General features: G+C 56.7%; 2 protein-coding genes and 1 long non-coding RNA gene across 5 annotated transcripts; 1 reads left to right on the forward strand and 2 right to left on the reverse strand.

The window, feature by feature from the left end:
* Positions 1–553: 553 nt before the first annotated feature.
* Positions 554–9,290, reverse strand: AKT1S1 (AKT1 substrate 1). 3 transcript variants are annotated; one of them, XM_047790137.1, is made up of 5 exons: positions 8,837–9,290; positions 4,774–5,159; positions 3,454–3,531; positions 3,202–3,371; positions 554–1,616 (listed from the first exon to the last, which is right to left on the reverse strand). In XM_047790137.1, the coding sequence occupies exons 1-5, from the start codon at positions 8,887–8,889 to the stop codon at positions 1,473–1,475; spliced, it is 831 nt and encodes a 276-aa protein (XP_047646093.1). In that variant the 5' UTR covers positions 8,890–9,290; the 3' UTR covers positions 554–1,472. The 3 variants fall into 3 exon arrangements, with proteins under 3 accessions (XP_047646093.1, XP_047646094.1, XP_047646095.1); XM_047790138.1 differs by lacking the exon at positions 8,837–9,290 and adding an exon at positions 7,980–8,814; XM_047790139.1 differs by lacking the exon at positions 8,837–9,290 and adding an exon at positions 5,545–5,573.
* Positions 9,291–9,784: 494 nt separating this feature from the next.
* TBC1D17 (TBC1 domain family member 17) lies at positions 9,785–24,439 on the forward strand. The gene is made up of 17 exons (XM_047790128.1): positions 9,785–9,964; positions 10,409–10,507; positions 10,734–10,808; positions 16,231–16,354; positions 16,955–17,162; positions 18,101–18,212; positions 18,309–18,467; positions 18,774–18,902; positions 18,992–19,095; positions 19,973–20,067; positions 20,510–20,626; positions 20,716–20,816; positions 20,898–20,997; positions 22,641–22,738; positions 22,903–23,019; positions 23,549–23,635; positions 23,721–24,439. The coding sequence occupies exons 1-17, from the start codon at positions 9,944–9,946 to the stop codon at positions 23,922–23,924; spliced, it is 1,950 nt and encodes a 649-aa protein (XP_047646084.1). The 5' UTR covers positions 9,785–9,943; the 3' UTR covers positions 23,925–24,439.
* Positions 13,240–17,028, reverse strand: LOC125132625 (uncharacterized). The gene is made up of 3 exons (XR_007136285.1): positions 16,406–17,028; positions 13,877–14,004; positions 13,240–13,677 (listed from the first exon to the last, which is right to left on the reverse strand). It is a non-coding gene; the product is annotated as an uncharacterized LOC125132625 (long non-coding RNA).
* Positions 24,440–24,529: the final 90 nt, after the last annotated feature.

Consider the following 24,529-nt stretch of genomic DNA (forward strand, 5'->3'; position numbering starts at 1 on the left):
ACCCTGCCCCAACACACACCTACCCTCATGCTGCAGTTTCCTCATCTGCAAAGTGGGGATAATCCTTTCCACGTTGCAGGGTTACTAGAAAGATGAAAGGAGTTAGTACATATAAATACTTCAGAAAAGTTTCTAGGTGGTAGTTGGCTCGGTTTAAGTTTCGTCTGTTAACATTCCACCCATGGTGGTCTGATGGGAGATGGGTATTCCACGTTTACTGGACCTGGCCCCATCTTCAGGTCCGGCGCCATTGCTTTGTAACCACCAGCTAACTTAGAATAGTCAGAAAACTCCTGGCGTCAGCTGGAGGTTCCTGGCTTTCCTGGGCACTCAGGAACTGTAGTTCCTTAAACTATTCCCAACACTCACACTCCTGAAGAGTGGGAATCCATGACTACACAGGACTGGAATCCTTCCTCCTACCCTGCTAATCTCCATTATCTTGTCTGTAAAATAGGCACAATTAGTTTAACTCGCAGCTTTGCACTGAGAAGCAATGAGACACTGCTCATTTGGCTTCAGAAAATGTTGAATAACACAACACACCTCATAGTCATTTGTCAGAGGTAAAACTCTTTAATCTCAGAGCGCCCCTCTCAACTCCTGATCCCGACCCCCCATTCTCTCCCCCACACCAGGGCCGGAGAGTGAGGCCCCCTGCCCTCCACCTTGGGTGGACGAGGGCCTTTAAGGCACCTGTGGGGGTGGGGGGAGAGGGGCGGGAGCTGGTAACGTCCTGGACACAAGGACGGGTTTTGATTGGCAGGCAGTTGTGATAAAACCAATGAGAGCGTGTCAGACGCAGGAACAGGATTAGGCCGTCCTTGAGGGGGCCAGAGGGACAATTGTCAGGACTGAGCCAAAAAACGACCCCAGCCCCAGTAGTGTAAAGACTGTAAATGTAAGGCCACAGGCCAATCCTGGGCAAAGGGGGTTGGCCACGCCCCCAGGAGGCTGGAGCCAATCAGGTGGGGTAACTCGAGGTGGACAGGACTCTTGGGATATTGGTCAAGCCCTTTACAGTGTTCGAGCCAATCAAACGAAGGAACTGCCCATTCACTATGCTGAAGTGGGGGGCTACTACCCAATCCTGCAGCTTGACTGTGCTCTTTCGGGAACGGAGCCAATGCCGTGAAAGCAAAGCCCTTGTTGCTAGGCAGAAAACGACAGAGTTGACCTATTAAGTCAACTGGCCGCGCCCTGATGCGGGACCACGCCAATCCCTTAATAGAAAGAATCTGTCGCTGGGCGGAGAGAAGACAGACCCAATCGGGAAACTGGACAGGCGCTGGAGCCGCTGGGGGCCGGAAGGGCGGTGGGGATCCGCAGGGACCAGGGACGGGTCAATCCTGGGGCCAGGGACCGTGGGAGGCCGGTCCCAGCTCTGACTCGGATTGGCAGACCCCGGAGGCGGGGCGGGGGTGTAGTGTTGGGTGGGGCGGGCGCCGGGCGGGAAGCTCCCTCCCTGGGCCTCAGTATTTCCGCTTCAGCTTCTGGAAGTCACTGGTGTTGAGCCGTGGCCGCGGCAGGTCCCCGAAGACCTGAGTGTCCTCCGCCTCCCGCAGCACCAGCGCGCGCATGCTCGCCGCGATACGGTCCAGGTCCGGCGAGGAGGGCTGTGGGAATGACGGCACGGATGGGGTCAGGGCCGGTTCCCTGGGCTCCAGACCCTCTCCTAGCGATGCCCACAGCCAGAAAGGCCCTTCCCCCTGTCCTCCGCCATTTAGGGCTCTGCTGCCCAACTCAAAACTCTACCTCCTCCAAGAAGCCTTCCCGCCCCTCTCCTCTCTCTCCCCTCGGCCTGGACATGAGCAAGCACTACTGCCTGTCTCCCCACGGTTCTTCCACGCAGAGGAGGTGCTGCGGGTCTGCTGACCGTCAAGGCCATGTGCACCCAGAGGGTCTCATGTCTAAGGATCTGGGTTCAGTCACCCACTAACTGTCAACAGGGGTTTTACCTCCCTAGCTTTTGGTCTCCCTTCCGATAAACGGGGCTGATGACAGCCTGACATAACCAGCACAGCGGCTGCTCAAGAAGGGTGAAGACCCGTCACCAGTGCGTACAGAAAGGAGCCCTCTCCATGTCAGTCTTCAGAGCAGAGAGGTCCTGTCATTCTGCCTGCAGCCCAGGCACCTAGCACCACCTCAGGGCCGCTGTCACCCTGAGCTGGGCTTGACCCCTAGCAGAATGGGAGAGGCCATGACAGAAGCAAGACCTGCGCCCTCTCAGAGGCCAGCCCGGGGCCCAATACTCAGGACTCATGTTCAGTTAAATAACTGTTTCCACCAGTGACAAAGAAGGGCAGCAGCGGGGAGTTCCCATTGAGGCTCAGTGGAAATCAATCTGACTAGTATTCACAAGGACACAGGTTCGATCCCTGACCTTGCTCAGTGGGTTAAGGATCCAGCGTTGCTGTGAGCTGTGGTGGAGGTTGTAGATGCGGCTCGGATCTGGCGCTGCTGTGGCTGGCAGCTGTAGCTCCGATTCAACCCCTAGCCTGGGTCCAATAGCCGCATATGCCACAGGTGTAGCCCTGAAAAGACAAAAAAAAAAAAAAAAAGACAGCAGCTGGTGATGGGCCCTGCCAGTCTGTAAATGAGGACACTGAGAGGTGTCACAGGGAAGGGAACCATGGGATGGGATGGACACAAGACCTCCTGCCTCGAAGTCCATAGCTTTTCGCCAAAAGGAAGCTGTGTTCCAATCCCAGCTCTGCCCCATCCAGACTGAGCCTCAGGGAAGTCCTGTGGATGCTGTGCCTCGGTTTCCCCTCTGCTGCGAGTAGCTTTAGTGATGGGAGGTGAGGACCCACCCAGGATGATACGGGAGCAACTGAGGACAAGGGAGACGGCACAGAGTCCGGGAGGAGACGGGTGGGGGTGGAAGGTTATCTGAGCCCTCTGTGCTCCAGCTTCCCCCACCCAGAGCCAGTACCAAAATACTGGTGCCTTGCCCAGAGCAGATGTTCTATAAATGGAACTATTCCTGGAAGGGAGAGGCTGTTTCTCTGCACGGGCCGGGATGCATTACAAGGCTGTGGGTGGTTAACACTGCAGGGCTCCGGCCCAAGAACCAGCCTTAAGAGGTGGAGGGGAGGATGGGTCCTGTGACGCGTGGCATCCTCATCCCAGGGCTTCCTGGAGGAGGTGGCTCTGCGCCCTTCCCAAGCCCCTCCTTCCCGCCTCCCATTTGCCCCTCACCGGCCCGTTCTCCTCATCAGATGACCGCGCTTCTGTCCTCTTCTCCTTGAAGGCCCACACGGGCACGGAGACAGGCAGGGACTTGGCATACTGCTGTGCGGGCAGGGCTGAGGCGGGGGGCACTGAGTAGGCTGCGGGGCCGGCAGGGGTCTCCTCGCTCAGGCTGCCATCTGTAGAGAAGGTGGACTTCAGCCTCTGTTCCTGCCTTCGTCCTCCCCTCCTCTGGGGATGGGGACAGCCTGCGACACTCACCGTCTGTGCTCTCAGGGTCCGACTCACAGAAGGGGGGCAGGTCCTGGAGCGTGGCGTCCTCGTCCATCACAAAGAGTCCTGTGGATGGCGTTAGGGGCCGGGGCCAGTTGGGTCCTGCCAGACTCCAGACACTGCCACCACCTCCCAGTGCCCTGCGCTGGTCAGGCCCTTGCAAGCCTCGAAGCTTCTGGAATTATCACTCCCTCCCCTTGGTTATGTGCCTGGCTGGCAGCAGAAATAAATCCAGGAGTTCCCATCGTGGCACAGTGGTTAGCGAATCCGACTAGGAACCATGAGGTTGTGGGTTCGATCCCTGGCCTTGCTCAGTGGGTTAAGGATCTGGCATGGCTGTGAGCTGTGGTGTAGGTCGCAGATGCGGCTCGGATCCCACATTGCTGTGGCTCTGGCATAGGCTGGCAGCTACAGCTCTGATTAGACCCCTAGCCTGGGAACTTCCATATGCCGTGGGAGCTGCCCAAGAAATGGCAAAAAGACAAAAAAAAAAAAAAATTCAGTTTCTATCACATCCCCAGGTGAAAGCAACTGGTTCGATGAACATGAAATCTGCAATGCATGGACTCAAAATACAGCTGAGAGAATGACGAGATAATTATGAGCCCTGTTTGACAAACGGGGACCTGGAGGCTGACAGATTAATTCACTTGCCGAAAGTCCACATCTAATAAGTAGGGTCACCAGGATTTGAACCCTGGCCAGGCAGTTCCAGAGTCTGAGCCCTGAACCCTATGTGGATTTCTCTAGCAACAGTGAGAAAGCCAGCCACTGACAGTAACAAATGAGTAACCACTACTTATTGAGCTGCCCACTGAAAACTCCTAATCAGTCTTCAAAGCCCTAATGTTATATATAGTCCAGTCTCTGGGAAGCAACCAACTGCCACATTTCCCCCCAAAGAGCCAGTTGCTTCCTCCCCCCGGCCTCCTCGGCTGCTGAGGCAGCCCTGACTCCTCTAGCTCCCAGGCATTAGACACCCCAGTTCTGTTCTATTCATGCTCCTGATTCAGGAGACTCCCTCCCCACCCCATGGCCTCCGTGGGGCACCGTCTCATGTCAGGACCCCAATTCTTTGGCCAACCTGGAGGCCCTAGAGAAGTCTCCCAGGTGGCCTTCTCTGTGCCCAGCTTGATCTAAGGAAACCGAGGCTCAGAAAGGGGCAATGACTCGTTCGGGGTCAGAGTGACTCACAGGTAAGCCTGCAGCCTCCCTGAACACCAGGGCTCAGAGGCAAGTCGACCCCTTCGGGAAAACCCACCCGGGAGGCAACTTGCCAAGAGCCACCCCAGCCCCTGCTCCTCTCACCTCCGTTATCGCTGATGCCCAGTGGCTCCCCCGAGGTCTCTGTCTCTGTTGGCTCGTCCTCGTCCTCCTCATCCTCCTCCCGGGCCAGGGCAGGCCGGGATGGGCTCCGTGCGGGGCTGGGCGGCTGCGGTGCTGGTGGGGGCGCGGGGGGCCGGGCGGCGGCGGCTGCCCGGTGGGCCAGGGCGATGTCGTGGAGGCAGCGGCGGGCGGCCTCGGCTAGGGCCCCTCGACCGTGGGCCGCGTAGGCGCAGGGCCCCGGGCGGGGCGGCGGGGGCGGCGCCGCCGTCAGCAGCACCAGCTCCGTGCCGGTCCGGGCCCGGAAGCGCTCGGCAGCCCCCACCACAGCCTCCCACAGCTCCTCGGGGCGCCCTGACGCCATCCGCGCCCTGCGGGCCAGAGCAGGACAGCGGGGGCTGAGGCCGAGGCCGCGGTCCCCGGCGCCCCGGGTCCCCGACTCCAGCCACCCCCGGCTAGCGGCCTTATCCCCGCGGAGCTCAGCATCTGCCCCCCGACCCGCCACCCCCCACGATCCCCGCCCATCCAGATCGCCAGGCCCTGTCCTCCTCTCGGCCCAGCCCCATCCTACACGGAAGCCATCAGCCACGTGTGACTAGGGAGCCCTGGAGAGGTAACTGATCCACAGCTAGCCGGGGCCACCAGAGTGAAATCCACACGGGGTTTCCAAGATGCAGTGCAGGAGTTCCCCCGTAGTTCAGTGGTAAGGAACCCAACTAGTATCCAGGAGATTATGGGTTTGATCCCTGGCCTCACACCGTGGGTTAAGGATCCAGCGTTGCTGAGAGCTGCGGTGTAGGTCGCAGATGTGGCTGGGATCCTGCGTGGCTGTGACTGTGGCTGTGGTGTAGGCTGGCAACGGGCATCCAATTCAACCCCTGGCCTGGGAACATCCATATGCTGCGGGTGTGGCCCTGAAAAAATAAAATAAAATAAAAAACAAAGACTTAGTACAGAAAGGTAGGATGGAAAATACCTCATGAGCCATCTGCAGTTGACTAAATGTTGAAAGGATGACATTTATTTATGCTGGCTAAATAAAATATATGGTCAAATGAATTTCATCTCTTTCCTTTTTACTTATTTAATGGGGCTTAGACAAAATCTGAAATTATACATATGGTTGGATCATGTCTGCGGGACGGTGCCACCCTGGACCACTGTCCTAGCCTCCAGCCCGGCCGGCACACAGCCCCGAAGGAGCCCTTCTACCTGACAAGGTCACAGCCCCTCAGGCCGGCACTGGGGGGCCTGCTCCTGGCCTCACATACTGCTAGACTCCTGAGGCCTTCCGCCAAGGTGGACCCCGCTTCCTGGACCACTTGTCCTTCTCGAACTTGTCACTCCTTCGCTCACCCCCAGATCAGGTCAGCCCGCCCCATCTATGGGTTCCCACAAAGTCCGAGGGACCCTTGTTCTAGCACATGTCCCTCTGGGGAATACCCCCTGGATCCACATGCATCTCCCGGGCCAGAGTGCAGGCCTGTCGGATTATCTCTGAGACACCAGCCTGGCCACAGAGAGCCGGGCTTGAGCAGAAAATGGTGTGCCAGCCGCTCTCTGTGCCCGGACTCCACCCGCAGAGCTCTCGTTCCCGTTTCGGCGGGGCCTCTGGAAGTCTTCAGTGATTCCCCAGGACAGATGGGATGCCTTCCCTAGACCCACAGTGCCCTAGGCTACCTGCACCATAGCTCAGGGGCGCACAAGCCTGTGACAGCTGTACCTCCTTCTGCCTCCTCCATCAGACTACGGGCAACCTGAGGTCAGAGATCTGCGTCCTCAGGACAGGTCTGCTCTCAACAGACCACCTGCTGGAAGTATCTCCTTATCAGGTGAGAAGAAGGGACAAGGGGCCTGGCTTCCTGCCCTGACTGCTGTGTAACCTTGGACCCCTGAATGGCCTGCTCCGGGCCTCACTGTCTTCTCCCTGTAAATCAGCGGTTGAGCTAGGGCTGCTGGGCAGCTGTGGAGCCTCCACAGAGGGAGTGGGCTCCCCATCATTGGAGGGATCCAAGCAGGGTTGTGATCCAGCCCGCTGGGGTGGTAGTGGTTTCATTGCAGCTTGCAGGCCCTTTGTGACCCATGAGCACAGAAACCAGTGTTTGCTGAGCGTGTATTCTGTGCGAGTACCCTGCGCCCGCTGGCTTACCTCCGACCTGACCCACTAAGGTGGGAGGTGTTAACCTCACAAACAAGACAACCGAAGCTCACAAAGCCCTTGCCAGAAGCGACACACAGGGAGAGCGCGACCAGCACCAGCCCTGACAGCCCTGGAGCAAGTTTCTACTGCACCTTCCACAGGCCCGGCAGGGACCCAAGGGGGTCATCCCCGCCTCCCCCACCCCATGACCCTATGAGGGAGGAGCTCTGCTCACCCCACTTTACAGATGCAAACTGAGGCCCAGGGAGATTCAATATCTTGACAGGGCATTTGGCAAGAGAGAAGGAGAGCTGGGACCTGGATCTGTCAGTTGGGAGCCAAAGCCTGTTCTTGTTTTTTTGTTTTTTTGCTTTTTTTAAGGCTGCACCCGCAGCATATGGAGGTTCTCAGGCTAGGGGTTGAACTGGAGCTATAGCTGCCGGCCTACACCACAGCCACAGCAACTCGGGATCAGAGACTCATCTGCAACCTACACCACAACTCATAGCAACGCCGGATCCTTAACCCGCTGAGCGAGGCCAGGGATCGAACCTGCAACCTCATGGTTCCTAGTTGGATTCGTTTTCACTGTGCCACAACGGGAACTCCCAATGCCATCCTGCCAACCTTATGAGGAAAGATTTATGATCTCCTAGTCCAGATGGGAAAGTGAGATTCAGAGAGATTAAGGTACTGGCCAGAAGGCACACAGCTAGAAAGGGCAAAAGTAGGGCTGAAATTGCTGTCTGCCCAACTCCAAAACCCCAAACTGGGAGGTGCTCAGGATCCCACAGCGGCTCCTTGGGACATCCCCACCTGATGGTGGGAACTGAGGCAGGGAAATGACTGGTCCAAGGTCACACAGCCTGGGAGTGCTGCATCTGAGGCTCTCACTTCCTTGAGACACCAATATTAAACTTCTCTCTTAGGCAAGATCTCTTAGAACAAACTCCTAGATCTTAGAATAGTGGTAGCGAGGGGGGTCGTAAGGGTCCCACACACACCTCAAAGAGGAGGCGCCCATACAAGGAGGAAGGTGAATCCCACCAACCTCTCTGCCAAGGCCTGGGGGCTCTGTGGAGCGGGTTACTCAAAAGGAGAGTGGCTCCAATGGGAGAGTCACTTAACACTCCAGCTTCTGCAGGAAGTACTGTATCTTTCACCGAGCTCCGACGTGGAAGACCCTCCTCCCTCCAAACGGAGGCGTTTAAGATCAGCGTGAGAGGGAAGTGAGACCTGCCCCCCATAAAAAGGGCAAAAGAGAGGTAAAGTATTTGGTCTTTTAGGGTTAGGTGAGGAGGTGGGGAAGCTGACACCAGGAGTGAGGAAAGAGGAAAAGTCCTGCAAGGAATGAGGGACGCTAGTGAAGTCCCTTCCAACCACCTGTCAACCTGGAAGTAACACTTCCCCCACCCCAAGGTGGGAGGAACTCGAAGATGCACCTGTGGCCAGGAACAGGTGAATGCCTCGGGTCTTTCCCTACCGCTGGAAAACCTCCCCTCTTCGCCCGGGGGTCCAGGGAAGACCCATTCCTCTAGGAAGAAAACAGGAAATCCCGCCCAGGTAGGGGCCATGACCGGAAGTCCCGCCCTCAGACGGGTGAGGGGCGCCCCGAGGCCCCACCGAGTAACCCCCCGACCCTGTGGACGTGGTCCACGGCCAAGGGGAGGATCCTAGTGGTTCTGGAGACCGGGGAGTAAGGCTGTCTAAGCCTCGCCTCAGGTCAAGCACGACGGTTCCCACGGGCGGCACCTTTCCAACGCTCAGCGTAGGGTCACTGGGCGATCTCTGCCCTCTGATCTACGCAGGCTGTACCCCTCCCGCGACCTGCTCGCCCTCCCAACGCCCCTCTCCTCCGGAAGGCCAAAACCTCCCCACACCGCAGTTCACAACGCCGCCTCCACTCACGTGCCCGTAGCCAGCATGGCCGGCCTGGCGCCGTCGCCGCCCTCAAAAGACATGGCGGCGTCTTGCGTCACTTCCGCGTGTTGGCCCGCCTCCTCTCTGCACACTCCACCTCCCAAATCCCACCCGCCCGAGATCAAGGTGGTGGCCACCGGGGCTTCTCCGGATCACAGTGGGACAAAGGCGACTACAAGGTGAAAGATGGTGAAAGAAAGGCCGCCGTTTGCTCAGAAACAAACCTAGACCATTTCTATTTGCTCCAAAAGGATGAGGCAAATGCACACGCTCACACAGCACCACGGTACCCTAATACAAGTAACTTCACGTTCTTTGTGCATAGTGACCACAAGTACTGGTGAAAAACAATGCCTGTTAATGAACGTGGCCGCTAACGTGGCTTCACTTGCCTGCAGTGTACCTAGCACACAAACCCTCTCTAGCTTAAACCCCTTCCGCACCAAAACGTGCAAAGCCCCCCCACGGTGGTTTCTTTTTTCTGCTTCAGTTTGCCCAGCTTAAGGCCACTTTATCTCGATGGTGATTCTGGAATTTGTCTGGAAACGCTTCATTCTCGGGGCTACTGACGGTTTCATCCCAATTACTCGAGTCCTTCAGGCTTCTCTCACCTTTTTCTTTACCGTTTCTCTCTTCCAGTACCTTGCTGTAGCGCCCCGCAGAGAGACGGGACTGCCCCATATTAACATGGCCGCAGCTAACTGGCTCTGACTGTGCCCTCGAGCAAAATGGCATCATTTTGGCTTCGATGCCAGTATACAATATGGAAAAAGGAGTAGGTTTTTCCGAGCCGGCTTGAGTGAGGGGGTGGAGTTCTTGGGCCCGCCTCCTTGTTTACTTCGCGGTAAGGACTGTAACACTGCGCCTGCGCACTCTCGCTGGCCGCTCCACCTTTCGCGTCTGTGCCATGTGACTTGAAACCTCGTGGTTCAAGTCTAACCACCCTGTTCTGAAAAATGGTTACACCCACTCCTGTTCTAGACCAGATAGAGCCGCTACCACTCTCTGGGCTTGAGGGGAGTCTCCTATCCGGATGTGACAATACGATGACCCGGAAAAGGAGGGAGCCGGGGCAGTAGGGCCTCGGCCGCGACTATGGAGGGAGCCGGTTACAGGGTAAGCACTGAAGACGCATTCTTTTGCTTCTGTCTATGAGAAACGCCCCCCTTCGGTGGTCCGCTTCCTTCTCACGCTTTGCTGGGGTCTGGGAGCCCGGCACATCCTTAACAAAACACACCATTCCCTTAATAAACGCACTGTCACCCTTCTTTCCAAGGCCCTAAGGAGACACATATCATTTAGCCCCGCCCACTGAGCTGCCAAGACCCTCTTCCAGCCCCGCCCACTTTGGATGTACTCCTTCTTCCTCTACTACCCCGCCCCCCACCCCCATTTCCAGCGTCCCTGACGCCTGGCTGGCTGTATTCAGTCTTCTCCACTCCTGATCCCATCACCTAGGTAATAGTACCTCGGGCCCGCCCCTTGGCGAATAGCTCCTTCCTTGGCCTGCTCCAATTGGCTCCCTTTTGGGCCCCGCCCTTCACTAGTCCCCATCTCCAGGTGGTGTTTGAGAAGGGAGGCGTGTACCTGCACACCAGTGCCAAGAAACACCAAGACCCAGACTCCCTCATCGCCGGCGTTATCCGTGTCGTGGAGAAGGTGGGCCAGGAGGGAGCAGGGAAGGGCACGGGCAGGTCCAGAGCGGGATGGAGGCGGCATCTGTAGAATAGTGCAGAGGTCAGCAGTGGGACCTCATGAAGGCTGCGGTGGAGGCTGGAAGGAGATGGGACTTTCTAAGGCTGAGGGTCCGGAACCGGGAAGAAGTTTGGACAGACGGATTGGGGACTCTGGAGGGGAGCCTCTCCAACCCGTTTCCTTCCCTCAGGACAATGATGTCCTCCTGCACTGGGCTCCTGTAGAGGAGGCTGGAGATTCTACCCAAATCCTCTTCTCCAAGAAGGTAGGCCTCCCTTTCTTCCTCCTTCTCCACTTGCTTTTCTCTTGGGGAGTGGAAAGCATTTGAAGGACCTGGGTACAATCCCAGACCCACCCTTGGAGCATGTGTGACCCTGGTTGGGATCTGAGTGCTCTTTGCCCCTGGGTTTCCTCTTCGCTGTGAAACGGGGCTGAAGCTGCCCATTCGCAGAAAGAAAGCAGACTCTGAGATCTGTGTCCATGGGGACAGCTGCCTCCCTCCTCAGCCCCCTGTGTTGTCTTCTTGGGAGAGCCGTGCCAGGGTGCAGGAGGCCAGCGTAGCCTGTGGATTCCGGTTCTAGCCCATCAGAACTTGACAGAGTGTGGCACTGTCTCTTGGGCGTGTCTAAGAGGGAACAGGATCTGACAGAGTATAATCACCCCCTTTGCCAGGATTCCTTCCTTCTCCGCGTACGAGACCTCACCTTTCCATTTCCAGATATCTTGTTGCCAGGCCTTGTGCTGGATGGTGCTGGGACCTAGAGATAAATCCACCCCAGACACTGCCTAAGTCTTCCCTCTGTTTTTGACAAACCAAGACATAATGAGAGGAAACCCCTTTCCTGAGGTCAGGAAGGCTGGGAGGTGTTGGAATTTGGATGTGAACCCAGATACACTGAGCCCACCTTTTCCTGGGGAGCAGACATCTGGGCTGGGACTCCAAAAATGAGAAGGAGACAAGAATATATTTCAAGGGAGTTCCCCTGTGGCACAGTGGGTTAAAGATCTAGCGTTGTCACTGCAGTGGCTTGGGTCGCTGCTGTGGTGTGGTCCAATCCCTGGCCCAGGAACTTCCAAACTTCCACGTGCCTCAGGAGTGGGGGGAAAAAAAAAGCATATATATATCTATTTTAAAATAGATATATATTTTATATATATATCTGTCTTAAAATATGTATAAAATATTTCTGTGATGGCAGGAGAAAGTGTGTTTCACGGTGCAGGGGGAAGTGGGATGTATCTGTAGAGAAGTTTGCTGGAAACACCAGGCTGAGAAGCTTGGCCCCTGTCCTCCTGGGGGCTGAGAAGGACTGAATGGAGGGAGATTGGAGGCAGGGCGGTCAGGAGGGAGGCCAGTGTGAGGGGCCAGAAAGAAGGGGCGAAGCTTTAGCTGGGGCTGCGCGGTTTCAAATGGAGAGTCTGCAGCCTCCTGTATAGAAGCTGAAGAAACAGCGACCAGGATTTTGTGTTTTTCATTAATCTCACAGGCGGTCTGAGTGCCTTTCTTGAGAATATTGCTATCTTCCTTGGCGCTCTCATTTTCAAATTACAGAGACCTGTTGAGGTGGCATCAAGGGGAAGGGTATAAATTCCGGACACAGTCAGCTCCAAGGAATACAGAACTGGACTGACAACAAGTTAAGCAAACAAGTTTGTTTCTTTCATCTCATAAGATTCCAGGAGGTATGGGGCTGCTGTCCTTAGTTGGTGACATTGGGGCCTGGAAGTGCTGAGACCCTACCGTGCCTGCCCAAGAAGGCTTTAAATGACTGTTCCAGCTTAAAAGGCCATTGCATCTGCCTTTGAAGGCAGGGAAAATGGGGCCAACAGGGTGCCAATCACACCTTTCCTTCTCATCAGGAGAAGCAAGAGATTTCCCAGAAGCCCCCTGCATTGGTTAGGAGTTGCATTTGGCTGTATATGTAAGAGAAACAGGAGTACTGGGGGCCTAAGCAAGACAGCAGCTCATTTCTCTACTTGACAAAGCCGAGAAGTCAGCAGTACAGGTTTATATATGTTATCAGTGACCCAGCTTCTTTCATTCTTTGCTGTGTCATCCTCAGCTTGTGGCATCCATCCTCAACACGTGGCTGCCTCTTGGTCCAAAAGGGCTGCTGGAGCACCAGCTTTTTTAACTGTTTTTGCCTACTCTACATGTGTATCACAGGTTGGCCAAGGAGCTCTGCTCATCATGGTTACTCAAGGAAGCATGCTAATAGAGCAGCCACCATCTTAAAGATCTCCATTCCTGGTGGTGGAGAGGAAGAAAGCTCTGGAAATCTTGTGCTCACAGTTAAACAGTCCAGCCTGGAAGTGATAAACATCCTAGCTAGCCCTTTGGCCAGAACTAGTTGCACACCTCTACTCAGCCAGGACAGGTCAACGAGCTGTAGTCCTGCTGTGTGCCCAAGAGGCAGAGCTGCAAATATTTGGCAAACAACTCTACTAGCTATCATTATAATTGTATTAACATTGGCCAGGAGTTCCTGTTGTGGCGCGGTGGAAATGAATCCAACTGGTATCCATGAAGATGCGGTTTTGATCCTTGGCCTTGCTTAGTGGATCGGGGACCCAGCGTTGCCAGGAGCTGTGGTGTAGACCACAGATGCCACTGGGATCCCGCATGGCTGTGGCTGTGGTGTAGGATGGCAGCTGTAGTTCCCATTCAATTCCCTACCCTGGGAACTTCCATATGCTACAGGTGTGGCCCTAAAAAGCAAACAAAACAGAACAAAAATTGGCGAAATCATCGAATTTTTCATGTCACAAAACACGAAGGGCAGAGATGGCTTTGACGGGGCTGGTTTGGCAGGATGTGGACAGGTGTCCCTGTCATTCCTTGGCCTTCTCCTCATGGCCCTAGGGTTGCCATAGCTCCAAATACTATATCATCTCTTGACAGCATCCAGAGGCTAGCCTGAACAGGTGCTTACTCCTCTAAGGGCCTTTTTCTCGGGAATTTCCCTTCTTCAAATTCCAACTTCCCTTCTTCAGTCTCCTCCAAACTTCAAACAGATGTGCTCTTACTTCCCACTGGCCACAGTTGAGTCCCTAGGCCACTCAGAACCATAGGGAGGGCGAGGAAAGCAGCTGCTGGGAGATTTCAGCTTGTGCTGGGGGAGGGCTCTGTCAGCCTGGAAGAAGCAGCAGAAATGGCTGTTAGCTAAACCCACAGTCTGGGTCCTTCTAATCACGCAGGGTTTCACTGCAGGAATCAAAATGTTTCAGTTATTTAAGGCAGCAGGGGGCTACATGCAAAGAAGTAGAGGCTTATAGAATTCTTACAAAGGCTGGAGGACTATGAGAAAATAGGATGGACACTGCAGAACTGACCTGCCAAGGGAGCTGCCACCATTGCCGGAATGAGGGCTGTGGGGGATGGGACTGTCACTGGAGCTGTCAAGACCACTACTGTCCAAGGTGCTCTTCAGCCCCTCACTTCCAGGGACTGAGCTGCCTCTCTGTGTGCGGGAAGATAAAGATGACCCCCCTCCTCTTACCTCATCAGCCAAACACCAGCCAGAGAGGCAGGAAGTTGCCTTTATCTGATTTCTGCTTTGTAGATCTGAGTGCATCTGATTGGTAGGCTCTTATCTTGTGCCTGGAACCCTAGCTGCAAGGGATCCTGGGAAATGTAGTCTTTAACTTTTTAGTCTTTGCCATAGAGGAAGGCACTCTAGTTTTGAATGAATTCAGTCACTGCAGTCTTCACACACTCTGTCCCCTCCCTGTCCTCCTCTCTGGCCCATGGCCAGCACCATCAACTTTTTTTTTTTGTCTTTTTGGCTTTTCTGGGGCTGCTCCCGCAGCATATGGAGGTTCCCAGGCTAGGGGTCCAATCGGGGCTGTAGCCGCCGGCCTACACCAGAGCCACAGCAATGTGAGATCCGAGACGCGTCTGCAACCTACACCACAGCTCACGGCAACACCAGATCCTTAACCCGCTAAGCAAGGCCAGGGATTGAACCCGCAACCTCATGGTTCCCAGTCGGATTCGTTAACCACTGTGCCACGATGGGAACTCCAACTTTTACTGCACTCTAACCCTCAGCATGGCCCTGAATCTGCCCAGCAGGCCCCTGAGCTCTTAACACACCGCCACCAGCCCCATGTTGGGTACTTCACATTATTTTCATAACAAACTGTGAGCCAGCTACTTTTTTCTTTTATTCAGATAGAATTCACTTATCATAAAACTCAGTAAAGTTCAAGCTTTCTGAAAATTTAGAATTTTCAAAGCATGGAGTTCATGTTGGGGCTTAGCAGGTTAAGAACCCGATTAGTATCCATGAGGATGCGGGATTGATCCCTGGCCTCCCTCAGTGGATTAAGGATCTGATGTTGCCACAGGGTGCGACGTAGGTCATGGATGTGGCTCAACCCTACGTTGCTGTGACTGTGGCCTAGGCCAGCAGCTGTAGCTCCAATTTGGTCCCTAGCCTGGGAACTTCCATATGCTGAAGGTGTGGCCCTAACATAAATAAATAAATTTAATTAAATACAATATTTCCAGGAGTTCCCATTGTGGCTCAGCAGAAACAAATTTGACTAGCATCCATGAGGGTGCAGGTACGATCTCTGGCCTTGTTCAGTGGGTTAAGGATCTGGCGTTGCTGTGAATGGTGCTGTAGGTCACAGACAGGGCTCAGATCCTGCGTTGCTGTGGCTGGGGTGTAGGCCAGTGGCTACAGTTCCAATTCGACCCCTAGACTGGTAACCTCCATATGCTGGGGGTGCAGCCCTAAAAAGAAAAATAAATAAATAAATACATATTTTTTAAAAATCATTGCAATTCTCAAAAAATAAATGGAATCATACAGTATGTGGTTCTTTGTGGCAAAGAGGAAAATTCATACCACAGCATCTATCAGCAGAGTCTTTCCTTTTTACTGCTGAATAAAATTCTATTGTATGGGTCTGTACACATGCTGTTAACGCATCAGTTTGAAGGACAGTCGAGTTGTTTAATAATGTATAGTGCTGCTGTGAACACTCGAGTTTCAGTTTTTGTGTGGCCATCCATGTTGGCTTCTCTTGGCTGTACACCCAGGAGTGGAATTGCTGGGTCATATGGTAATTCTGTATTTCACCTTCCGAGGACCTGCCAGCCTGTTTCTACAATGGCTGTACCATGTTACAGTCCCAGCAGTGTAAGAGGTGGCCGTTTCTCCACATCCTCACCGACACTTGTTATTACCTGTCTTTTTTTTAATGATTTTTCTTTTTTTCCATTGGTTTAGTACAGCAAAGTGACCTAGTCGTACATATATACATACATACATATATATATACATATATATATTCTTTTTCTCACTACCTGTCTTTTTTTATTCTTGCCATCCCAGTGGTGTCTGATCGTGGTTTTGATTCGAGTTGCCCTAGTAACTACTAACTACCTATTTTAAGCACAGTGACCTCTAGCCCTCTGTCTGCAAAGCACCCCAGCCCCTGCTTAACTCCCTGCTTCCCACGTGGGGGTGCTTTGGTGAGAGCCACTGTGAGACCCAGTCACCCGGCCCAATCCTAGGCCCTGGCTGCAGTGGGTGACCCAGAGCAAGTGCTATGGCCTCTTTGCATCCCAGTCCCCCTCTTTGTTTGCGGGAGTACCTTCCAGGGTGGCCTTGAGTCTCAGCTCTGGAAACTCTCAATCCACGAGCCCTCAATCCCTTTTCCTTTCCTCCCCTAAGGATCCCAGTGGGGGTGACTCCTGCCCCTCTGAAGAGGAACCAACCTTCGACCCTGGCTATGAACCCGACTGGGCCGTCATCAGCACCGTGCGGCCACGGCCTCGCCACTCAGAGCCCATGAGAGGTAGGCTGAGCGGGTGCTGCTGGGGGGCAGGCGGGTGGAGATGCAACTTACCCTCAGCGGTCATGGCTCCCCGGGCTTTGCTACCCACAGTCAAGACGGCCGCCCAGCACTGGCCTTCCGATCCTAGGAGAGTGGGTGGGTCTCGGGGGGTTCCCAGCATGGCCAGGTCTCCAGGGGTTCCCGTCTTTGCACATCCTGCCAGGCTCCCCCACGTTAAGTCCTGCCTCTGAAGTCTTTGGGCTGTCAAAGTGCCAAGTGCAGGGTGACAGGGTAATTTGGGTGCATCACACAAGGGTGCTGGAGACCTAGAGGAGGTATCTCACCCCCAGGCAAAGGTGGTGCCAGAGGCTGGCTCTGCTCTGAGGGGCGCTTGGGAGTTTGCTCTCCCAACAGGAGCAAAGCCAGCGGCCTGGGGCGTGTGTAGGAAACTCAGCCTGTTGTTGAGGCTCAAGGGTTGGGATCCCGAGTGAAGAGAGGGTCGAGGGTCGGAGGTGAGACGGACAGGGTGGGAGGCCTGGGGCTGGCTCGAGGTGGGCTCTCAGGAACAACCGAGCCGCCCCTGGCTCCCCCGCCTGCTCCCAACGCTGCGCTGTCCCCAAGGTGCAGAGCCCAGCTCCCCCCGGGGCTCCTGGGCCTTCTCGGTGAGTCTGGGGGAGCTCAAGTCCATCCGCCGTTCCAAGCCGGGCCTCAGCTGGGCATACCTGGTCCTGGTCACGCAGGCCGGAGGCTCCCTGCCCGCTCTGCACTTCCACCGCGGGGGCACCCGCGCCCTGCTCCGTGTCCTCAGCCGTTACCTGCTCCTGGCCAGGTGAGCCTTCTCCCAGCGCGGGCCATCCCTCCACGGCTGCTGCCTGACCCCTCAGGGCTAGAAGGAGACACAAGCCAGTCAAAGGCCGAAAACGAGAACTGGGGGTCCCCTGAGGGCCTAGCGGGGTGAGGCTCCTGCGTCCTTACCGCTGTGGCCCTGGTTGCTGCTATGTGGCGTAGGTTTGGTCCCTGGCCCAGGAATTCCCACATGCTGCCTATGTGGCAACAAAGAAAAAAATACAACCCCCCCCCAAACTAGAGTGAACCTGAAGTAGATGTTGCAACTCTCATTTAAAAAAAAAAGAAAAGAGGAGTTCCTGTTGTGGCGCACTGGTTAACAAATCCGACTAGGAACTATGAGTTGAGGGTTCGATCCCTGGCCTCGCTCAGTGGGTTAAGGATCCGGCATTGGCAGTGAGCTGTGGTTTAGGTCGCAGACGTGGCCCGGATCCTGAGTTGCTGTGGCTGTGGTGTAGGCCAGCGGCTACAGCTCCAATTAGGCCCCTAGCCTGGGAACCTCCACATGCTGCGGGAGCAGCCCCAGAAAAAGACCAAAAAAAAAAAGACAAAAAAGAAAAGAAAAAGAGAACTGCCTGGCGCGTATAATGGGCAGTTTGACATGAGGCAGGACCCGGACCCAGGATGCAGTTGCTCTTTTCCCTCTAAGTTTGTCTCATCCTCTCGGGGCCCTGGTGGATAGAGAGCACCTCTCTCCCCACGAGCAGCATCCTGGGGCCGCCTCCCGTCGGCGCCGTCCATGAACCCGCCACCCCGGACAGGGAGGTGGAAGGCCCTCGGCCACCTAGCTCTGCCCGGCCCCGGTGTGGGTCCAGCTCTGGTCTCAGGCCTGAGAGGGGACATTCCCCAAGGGCAGGGGGGCGCTGACCTGAGCGCCGGGGCCGGGGGTGTCCCTGGGAGTCACCGAACGGCCGCCCCCAGTTCCCCGCAGGACTCCCGCCTCTACCTTGTCTTCCCACACGACTCCTCGGCCCTCTCCAACTCCTTCCACCACCTGCAGCTTTTCGACCAGGACAGCTCCAACGTGGTGTCTGTGAGTCCCGGCTGGGCTGCGGGGCAGCCGGCTGCGGGAGTGGGCAGGGAAGGGGGGCCGGGAGGCGGGCCGTGACCGCTCCCGCCCTGTCCCCAGCGCTTCCTCCAGGACCCCTACTCCACCACCTTCAGCAGCTTCTCCCGCGTGACCAACTTCTTCCGGGGGGCCCTGCAGCCGCACCCGGAGGGCACCTCCCCCGACCTGCCTCCGGCCCCCGATGATGAGCCCGAGCCTGGGTTCGAGGTCATTTCCTGTGTGAGTCTGGGGGTGGAGGCTGCTGCTCTCTGGCTGTCACCTCGGGCACGTGACTGCATGTCCTCAGGGAGAGGGGTAATGGCCAAGCCTTCCTCATCGGGTTGCCTGGTGACTCTGCGCATTGGGCCTGTAGCCTGTGCCCCTGGGGCCTGTTTCTGGGGGTGACTTTTTCTCTGACCCAGGGAAGGAGATGTGTCCTATCCTGACTGTTTTGTCTGTCCATCCGGCTAAGAAGGGCTCTGACGGGGCTGGGGAGCACCATGGGGCCAAGCGGAGCCATGTGCTCACAAGCCCTGTGTCCCAAAGGTGGAGCTGGGGCCGCGGCCGGCCGTGGAGCGGGCACCTCCGGTCACAGAGGAGGAGTGGGCCCACCACGTGGGTCCCGAGGGCCGTCTGCAGCAGGTCCCTGAGCTGAAGGCCCGCATCTTCTCAGGGGTGAGGAGCCGAATGAGTGGGCAGGGCTGGGCAGGGCCGGTGGGCGGCCAAGGGGAGGCCCCTCTGAGCTGCCCTCCCTTCCCCTCCAGGGTCTGAGCCCCAGCCTTCGGCGGGAGGCCTGGAAGTTCCTCCTGGGGTACCTGAGCTGGGAGGGCTCTGCCGAGGAACACAAGGCCCATGTGCGCAAGAAAACGTGAGTGAGAAGCCGTGGCCCCAGGCCCGGCTGGGCGCCAGCCTCTGGTCTCCCCCATCTCCTGGGTTGACTGGAGATTTTTGTTTTTGCCTTTTTGTCTTTTTAGGGCCACATCCGCGGCATATGGAGGTTCCCAGGCTAGGGGTTGAATCGGAGCTGTAGCTGCTGGCCTACACCACAGCCACAGCAACACCAGATCCAAGCCATGTCTGAGACCTACACCACAGCTCATGACAACACCGGGTCTTTAACCCACTGAATGAGGCCAGGGATCGAACCTGCGTCCTCGTAGTTCCTAGTCAGATTCATTAACTGCTGAGCCACGATGGGAACTCCGACTGGAGGTTTTTGATCAACGTATCCCAGTGGGCAGCCGGGCACCAGCATGCTGCAGGCGCACAGATGGGCTTGCTCCCCAAACATCCACCTGCACACACAGGAGATGGAGGCGGTGGCCCTGCACCTGCCCGGCCCATAGCCCATCTCCGATGCCATTTTCCCCCTGGCACCATGCACGTCTTTCCGTGACGACCACTTGGCACCAGGCTTCCTAACCCCATGTGGCCACCTCTCACTGTTCCAGGTCTATCTTGTTCTTCTGCTGTGTGTCCTAGTCCCTGCTCCCCCACTTCCTATGCCCTGTCCAGTGGGGATGACAGACTTAGAACAAAATCCCTAAGAGTGTTCAGTGTCAAGAGAGAAGTCAGGAAGGGGAAGCATGGGGGTGGTGGCGAGATGGTGATAACCTGGTGGCCTGTGTGGGTCTGCGTGGTCAGAGGGCAGCTCCAGGGTGGTGGCATGTGCCGAGCCCTGGAGGATGAGGAGGCGGGGGACAGGGGTGTTCTTAGGTCTCACCTCTTCCCACCCCCACCCCCAGGGACGAGTATTTCCGCATGAAGCTGCAGTGGAAATCTGTGAGCCCCGAGCAGGAGCGGAGGAACTCATTACTGCACGGATACCGCAGCCTCATAGGTGGGTCGGGGGAGACCAGAACCCAGGGGGGAGAGGCTGGAGGGAGCCCCCTCCCCTCCAAGACCCAGGGCGAGGTCGCCTGCGGGGTTGGGTGGGGGGTGAGATGGGGGTGAGCAGGGATGGACGGGCAGGGGAGGGGGGATCAGGGGAGAGGAGCTAGGCTCCTTGGGTTCAAATCTGCCATCTCCTCACTATGAGGTCTTGGCGAGTGGTTTTACCTCCCTGGGCCTCGGTGTCCTCATCTGTTGACGACGCGGTAGCTGTGCGCTGCTGGGAGGGTGCGGCCAGCGGGTGAGCCTGGAGCCCCGCTCACGTGAGAGCGTTTGGGATGGTTTCTGGTTTGGGGATGGTTTCTGGTCGAGCCATCTCTGCCTGGGATGCAGGCGGCCGGCACGGACAGGGCCCCTTTCCCACCTTTGCGCGCTGCGCCCTGTGCCCGCAGAGAGAGACGTGAGCCGCACCGACAGGACCAACAAATTTTACGAGGGCCCCGAGAACCCGGGGCTGGGCCTGCTGAACGACATCCTCCTCACCTACTGCATGTACCACTTTGACCTCGGTGCGGTGCGCGCGCAGCCGGGGGCGGGGCCTTCCCTGGGGGCGGGGCGCCACAGGCCTGGGCCGGCCCCTGACCGCGTGTCCCCCCAGGTTACGTCCAGGGCATGAGTGACCTTCTCTCCCCAATCCTCTACGTCACTCAGAACGAGGTGGATGCCTTCTGGTGTTTCTGCGGCTTCATGGAGTTGGTGGTGAGGCTCAGGGCAGGGGCGGGAGTCGGGCCCCCTCGAAGGCTCGGGGGCTGGCACCTCACGTGGCCCTCGCTCCCGCAGCACGGGAACTTCGAGGAGAGTCAGGAGACCATGAAGCGGCAACTCGGGCAACTCCTGCTGCTCCTGAGGGTGCTGGACCCGCCGCTCTGCGATTTCCTGGGTACTTGTCTCTGGGCGGGGCACGGGGGGTGGGGAGGTGGGAGGGTGGCCCAGGGCAAACAGGAGAAACGTCCCCGCAGAACCCAGAGCTGACACATTGCAGCAGGATTGCCATCTGGAGCAAAACCTCTGCAAATGCAGAGGTGGGTGCCCGCCCTGGGCCCCACTGCCCTGTGAGCTGGCTCCTTCGTGTCCTGCAGACTTCAGATGACCGGGACACGGTGTCCAGCTCCTCACCTCCACCCAGCTCTTACCTTTCCCCACCCTGAGCCGGAATTGGACAGTGGTTCTCTGGGGTCCTGGGGCTGGAACTGCCACATCTGGGCTTTCAAACTGGTCTGCATTGGAGTTCTCTTGTGGCACAGTGGGTTAAGGATCTGGTGTCATCATTGTAGTGGCTCGGTTTGCTGCTGTGATGCAGGTTCATTCCCTGGCCCCAGAATTTCCACGTGGTTGCAGGAATAGCTGGGGGAAAAAAAAATTGGTCTGTATTACTTGTACAATGTAAAAAATGGAGGAGTTCCCGTTGTGGCTCAGCGGGTTTAAGAATCCACCTAGTATCCATGAAGGTTCAGTCAGGTTTGATCCCTGGCCTCACTCCAGGGATCAAAGATGAGTGAAGCTATGGTGAAGGTCGAAGATGCAGCTCAGACCCCACGTTGTTATGGCTGTGGTGTACACCTGCCGCTGCAGTTCCAATTAGACCCCTAGCCTGGGAACTTTCATATGCTGCAGGTGCGGCCCTGAAAAGCAAAAAAAAAAAAAAAAAAAGGCAGAAAATTCACTTATGAGAAAAGAAAGTAAAAATTGTCATTGAATAATACTGTCCTTCTGAATGTAGATGATGGTAACCTCACTTACTTTGGGGCATTTCTTTTTTTTTTTTTTTCTTAATGGCCACACCTGCAGCATATGGAAGTTCCCAGGCCAGGAATTGAATCTGAGCTGCAGCCAAGGCAGTGTCTGATCTTTTAACATACCATGAAGACAAAAACCAAACAAACAAACAAAAAACTCTCTTTGGAGTTCCCGTTGTGGCGCAGCAGAAGCGAATCCGACTAGGAACCATGAGGTTTCGGGTTTGATCCCTGCCCTTGCACAGTAGATCTTGCATTGCTGTGACCTGTGGTATAGGTCACAGACATGGCTTGGATCTGGCATTGCTGTAGGCTGGTGGCTACAGCTCCGATTGGACCCTTAGCCTGGGAACCTCCTTAGGCCGCGAGTACAGCCCTAAAAAGACAAAAAAATAAACCAAAACCCAAAAACCACTGTGCCAGGCCAGGGATTGAACCCGTGTTTTCACAGTGACCTGAGCTGTTGCCGTCGGATTTTTTTTTTTTTTTTTGCCCTTTTTTCTAGGGCCACTCCCACTGCACATGGAGGTTCCCAGGCTAGGGGTCTAATCCGAGCTGTAGCCGCCGGCCTGCACCACAGCCACAGCAATACCGGATCCCTCTGAGCAAGGCCAGGGATCGAAGCTTCGTCCTCATGGATGCTAGTCAGATTCGTTTCCGCTGAGCCACGGTGGGAACTCCCAGTGTAATTTCTTGGAGTCCAGTCCAACCACCCTGCACTGTGAATTAGAGCTGGGCTGGAGTTTGCTCCTGGCTGAGCTCTGCCTCCATCCCCGTCCTCCCTTAGATGCCCAGGACTCTGGCTCTCTCTGCTTCTGCTTCCGGTGGCTGCTCATTTGGTTCAAGAGGGAGTTCCCCTTCCCGGATGTCCTGAGGCTGTGGGAGGTGAGCCAGGCGGTTCGGATGGGAGAGCTGAGGAGAAAGCGATGGGCGCTCTTGCCGATGGGCGGGCCCCAGAGGTTGGTGGGAGGTGGGCAGAGCTTGGGGCAGGCCTGAATGGGACCTCAGGCAGGGCCTTGGCCGTGACCCCCTCCCTCCTGCACCACTAGGTGCTGTGGACAGGGCTCCCGGGCCCCAATCTGCACCTGCTGGTGGCCTGTGCCATCTTGGACATGGAGCGGGACACCCTCATGCTTTCGGGCTTCGGCTCCAATGAGATCCTCAAGGTGAGACCCTGGCTCCCTCCCAGTCCGCACCCTCCCCCTGCCCATCCTGACCTGCGTGGGGGAGACACAGCAGCTGGGTGTGAACTGGGTGGATGCTGGCACTGCCCGCGTGTTACAGTCCCTTTCCGTGGTAGGTACTCGAAACAGAAGTATTGAAAGTATGGTTGGCTGTGAGATGGGGTCTTTTTTCTCCTGCCCGGTCACATCCCTGGCTGCCAGCAGTGCCCTCACTGAGGCCTTGGCCCCCGCTTGTTGGGAGGAGCCTGCCCCTGCCCCAGTGCATTAAGGTGGGGCGGAGCCGCGGGGGGCGGGGCCTGGCCCCCTTTTCCTTCCCCGTAGCGGGTGCCTGGCAAGGAGCTTGAGAAAGCGTGACCTCCCCTGATCCCCCAGAGCTCCGTTATGAACCCGGAGAGGGCCAGCCGGTCTTCCCTCCAGTGTGTCCCCAGCATGAGGAGGCAAAGAGTAGGCGCCGGGGCGGTGGTGGCTGAGGGCTTGCAGGCAGGCAGGCCTGACCCGTCCCCTCCCGCAGCACATCAACGAGCTGACCATGAAGCTGAGTGTGGAGGACGTGCTGACGCGGGCGGAGGCCCTTTACCGGCAGCTGACTGCCTGCCGGGTGAGTGAGTCCCTGACCTCTCCCGAGAGCCCCCCAACCCCCTTCAGACCGCTGACTTTTCGCTCCCTACCGGGGACCCCTCCAGGAGCTGCCCCACAACGTGCAGGAGGTCCTGGGTCTGGCGCCGCCCGCAGAGTCCCAGAGCCCGTCGCCCCCTGCCTCTCCACTGCCGCTGTCGCCCACCCGGGCCCCGCCGGCTCCGCCGCCCCCCGCGGACACAGTCCAGCAGCCGGACAGCAGCTTGGAGATCCTGCCGGAAGAGGAGGAGGAGGAGAGCGCGGACTCCTAACCCAGCCGCGCACCGGCCAGCCGTCGGCTCAGCGGCAGACACTCTTCAGCTCTCCCCCCACGACCCAGTCCCTCCTGGAGGCTGGGGAGGGGAGGGGAGGGGGTTGGGTTCTTGAAACTGACACTTTTCCTGTCCAGTCGGCCTCGAGTAGGTGGAGGAAGGCAGCCACCACGTTGGCTTGGCCCTGGATTGGGAGGGGTTGGCTCGGGGTCTCCGCTGACCACCCTGCAGAGTCGTTGTCTGACCGCTGTGACCATGGCCGGGCCAGTGAGGCATAAGAGGAGGCCCCTCTGGGTGAGTGGTGGGGGTTTGTGGAGGCCAGGCTCCGTTACCTGCCTCAATTTGGGGTTTTCGGAGGAGTGAGGATGGGGTGCTGGGGTGCGGCTGCCACTTAGTAGATGAGCAGGGCCACATCCCGGCCAGAGCCGAGAAGGAAGGGCCTGCAGAGCTGCTCCCTCTGGGACTCTGCCTACCAGCTTCTTGTTATGACAAAAGTAAACTCGTGTTTAACCCTGTGTTGGCTGGGCTTTTGTTACTTGCGTCAGGATCCACCTGTGCCGTGGCAGGGTGCTGGGAACTGTGATACCACTTACCACCGCGTGCAA

The sequence above is a fragment of the Phacochoerus africanus genome, chromosome 8, assembly GCF_016906955.1.
Source record: "Phacochoerus africanus isolate WHEZ1 chromosome 8, ROS_Pafr_v1, whole genome shotgun sequence".
NCBI classification, from domain to species: domain Eukaryota; kingdom Metazoa; phylum Chordata; class Mammalia; order Artiodactyla; family Suidae; genus Phacochoerus; species Phacochoerus africanus.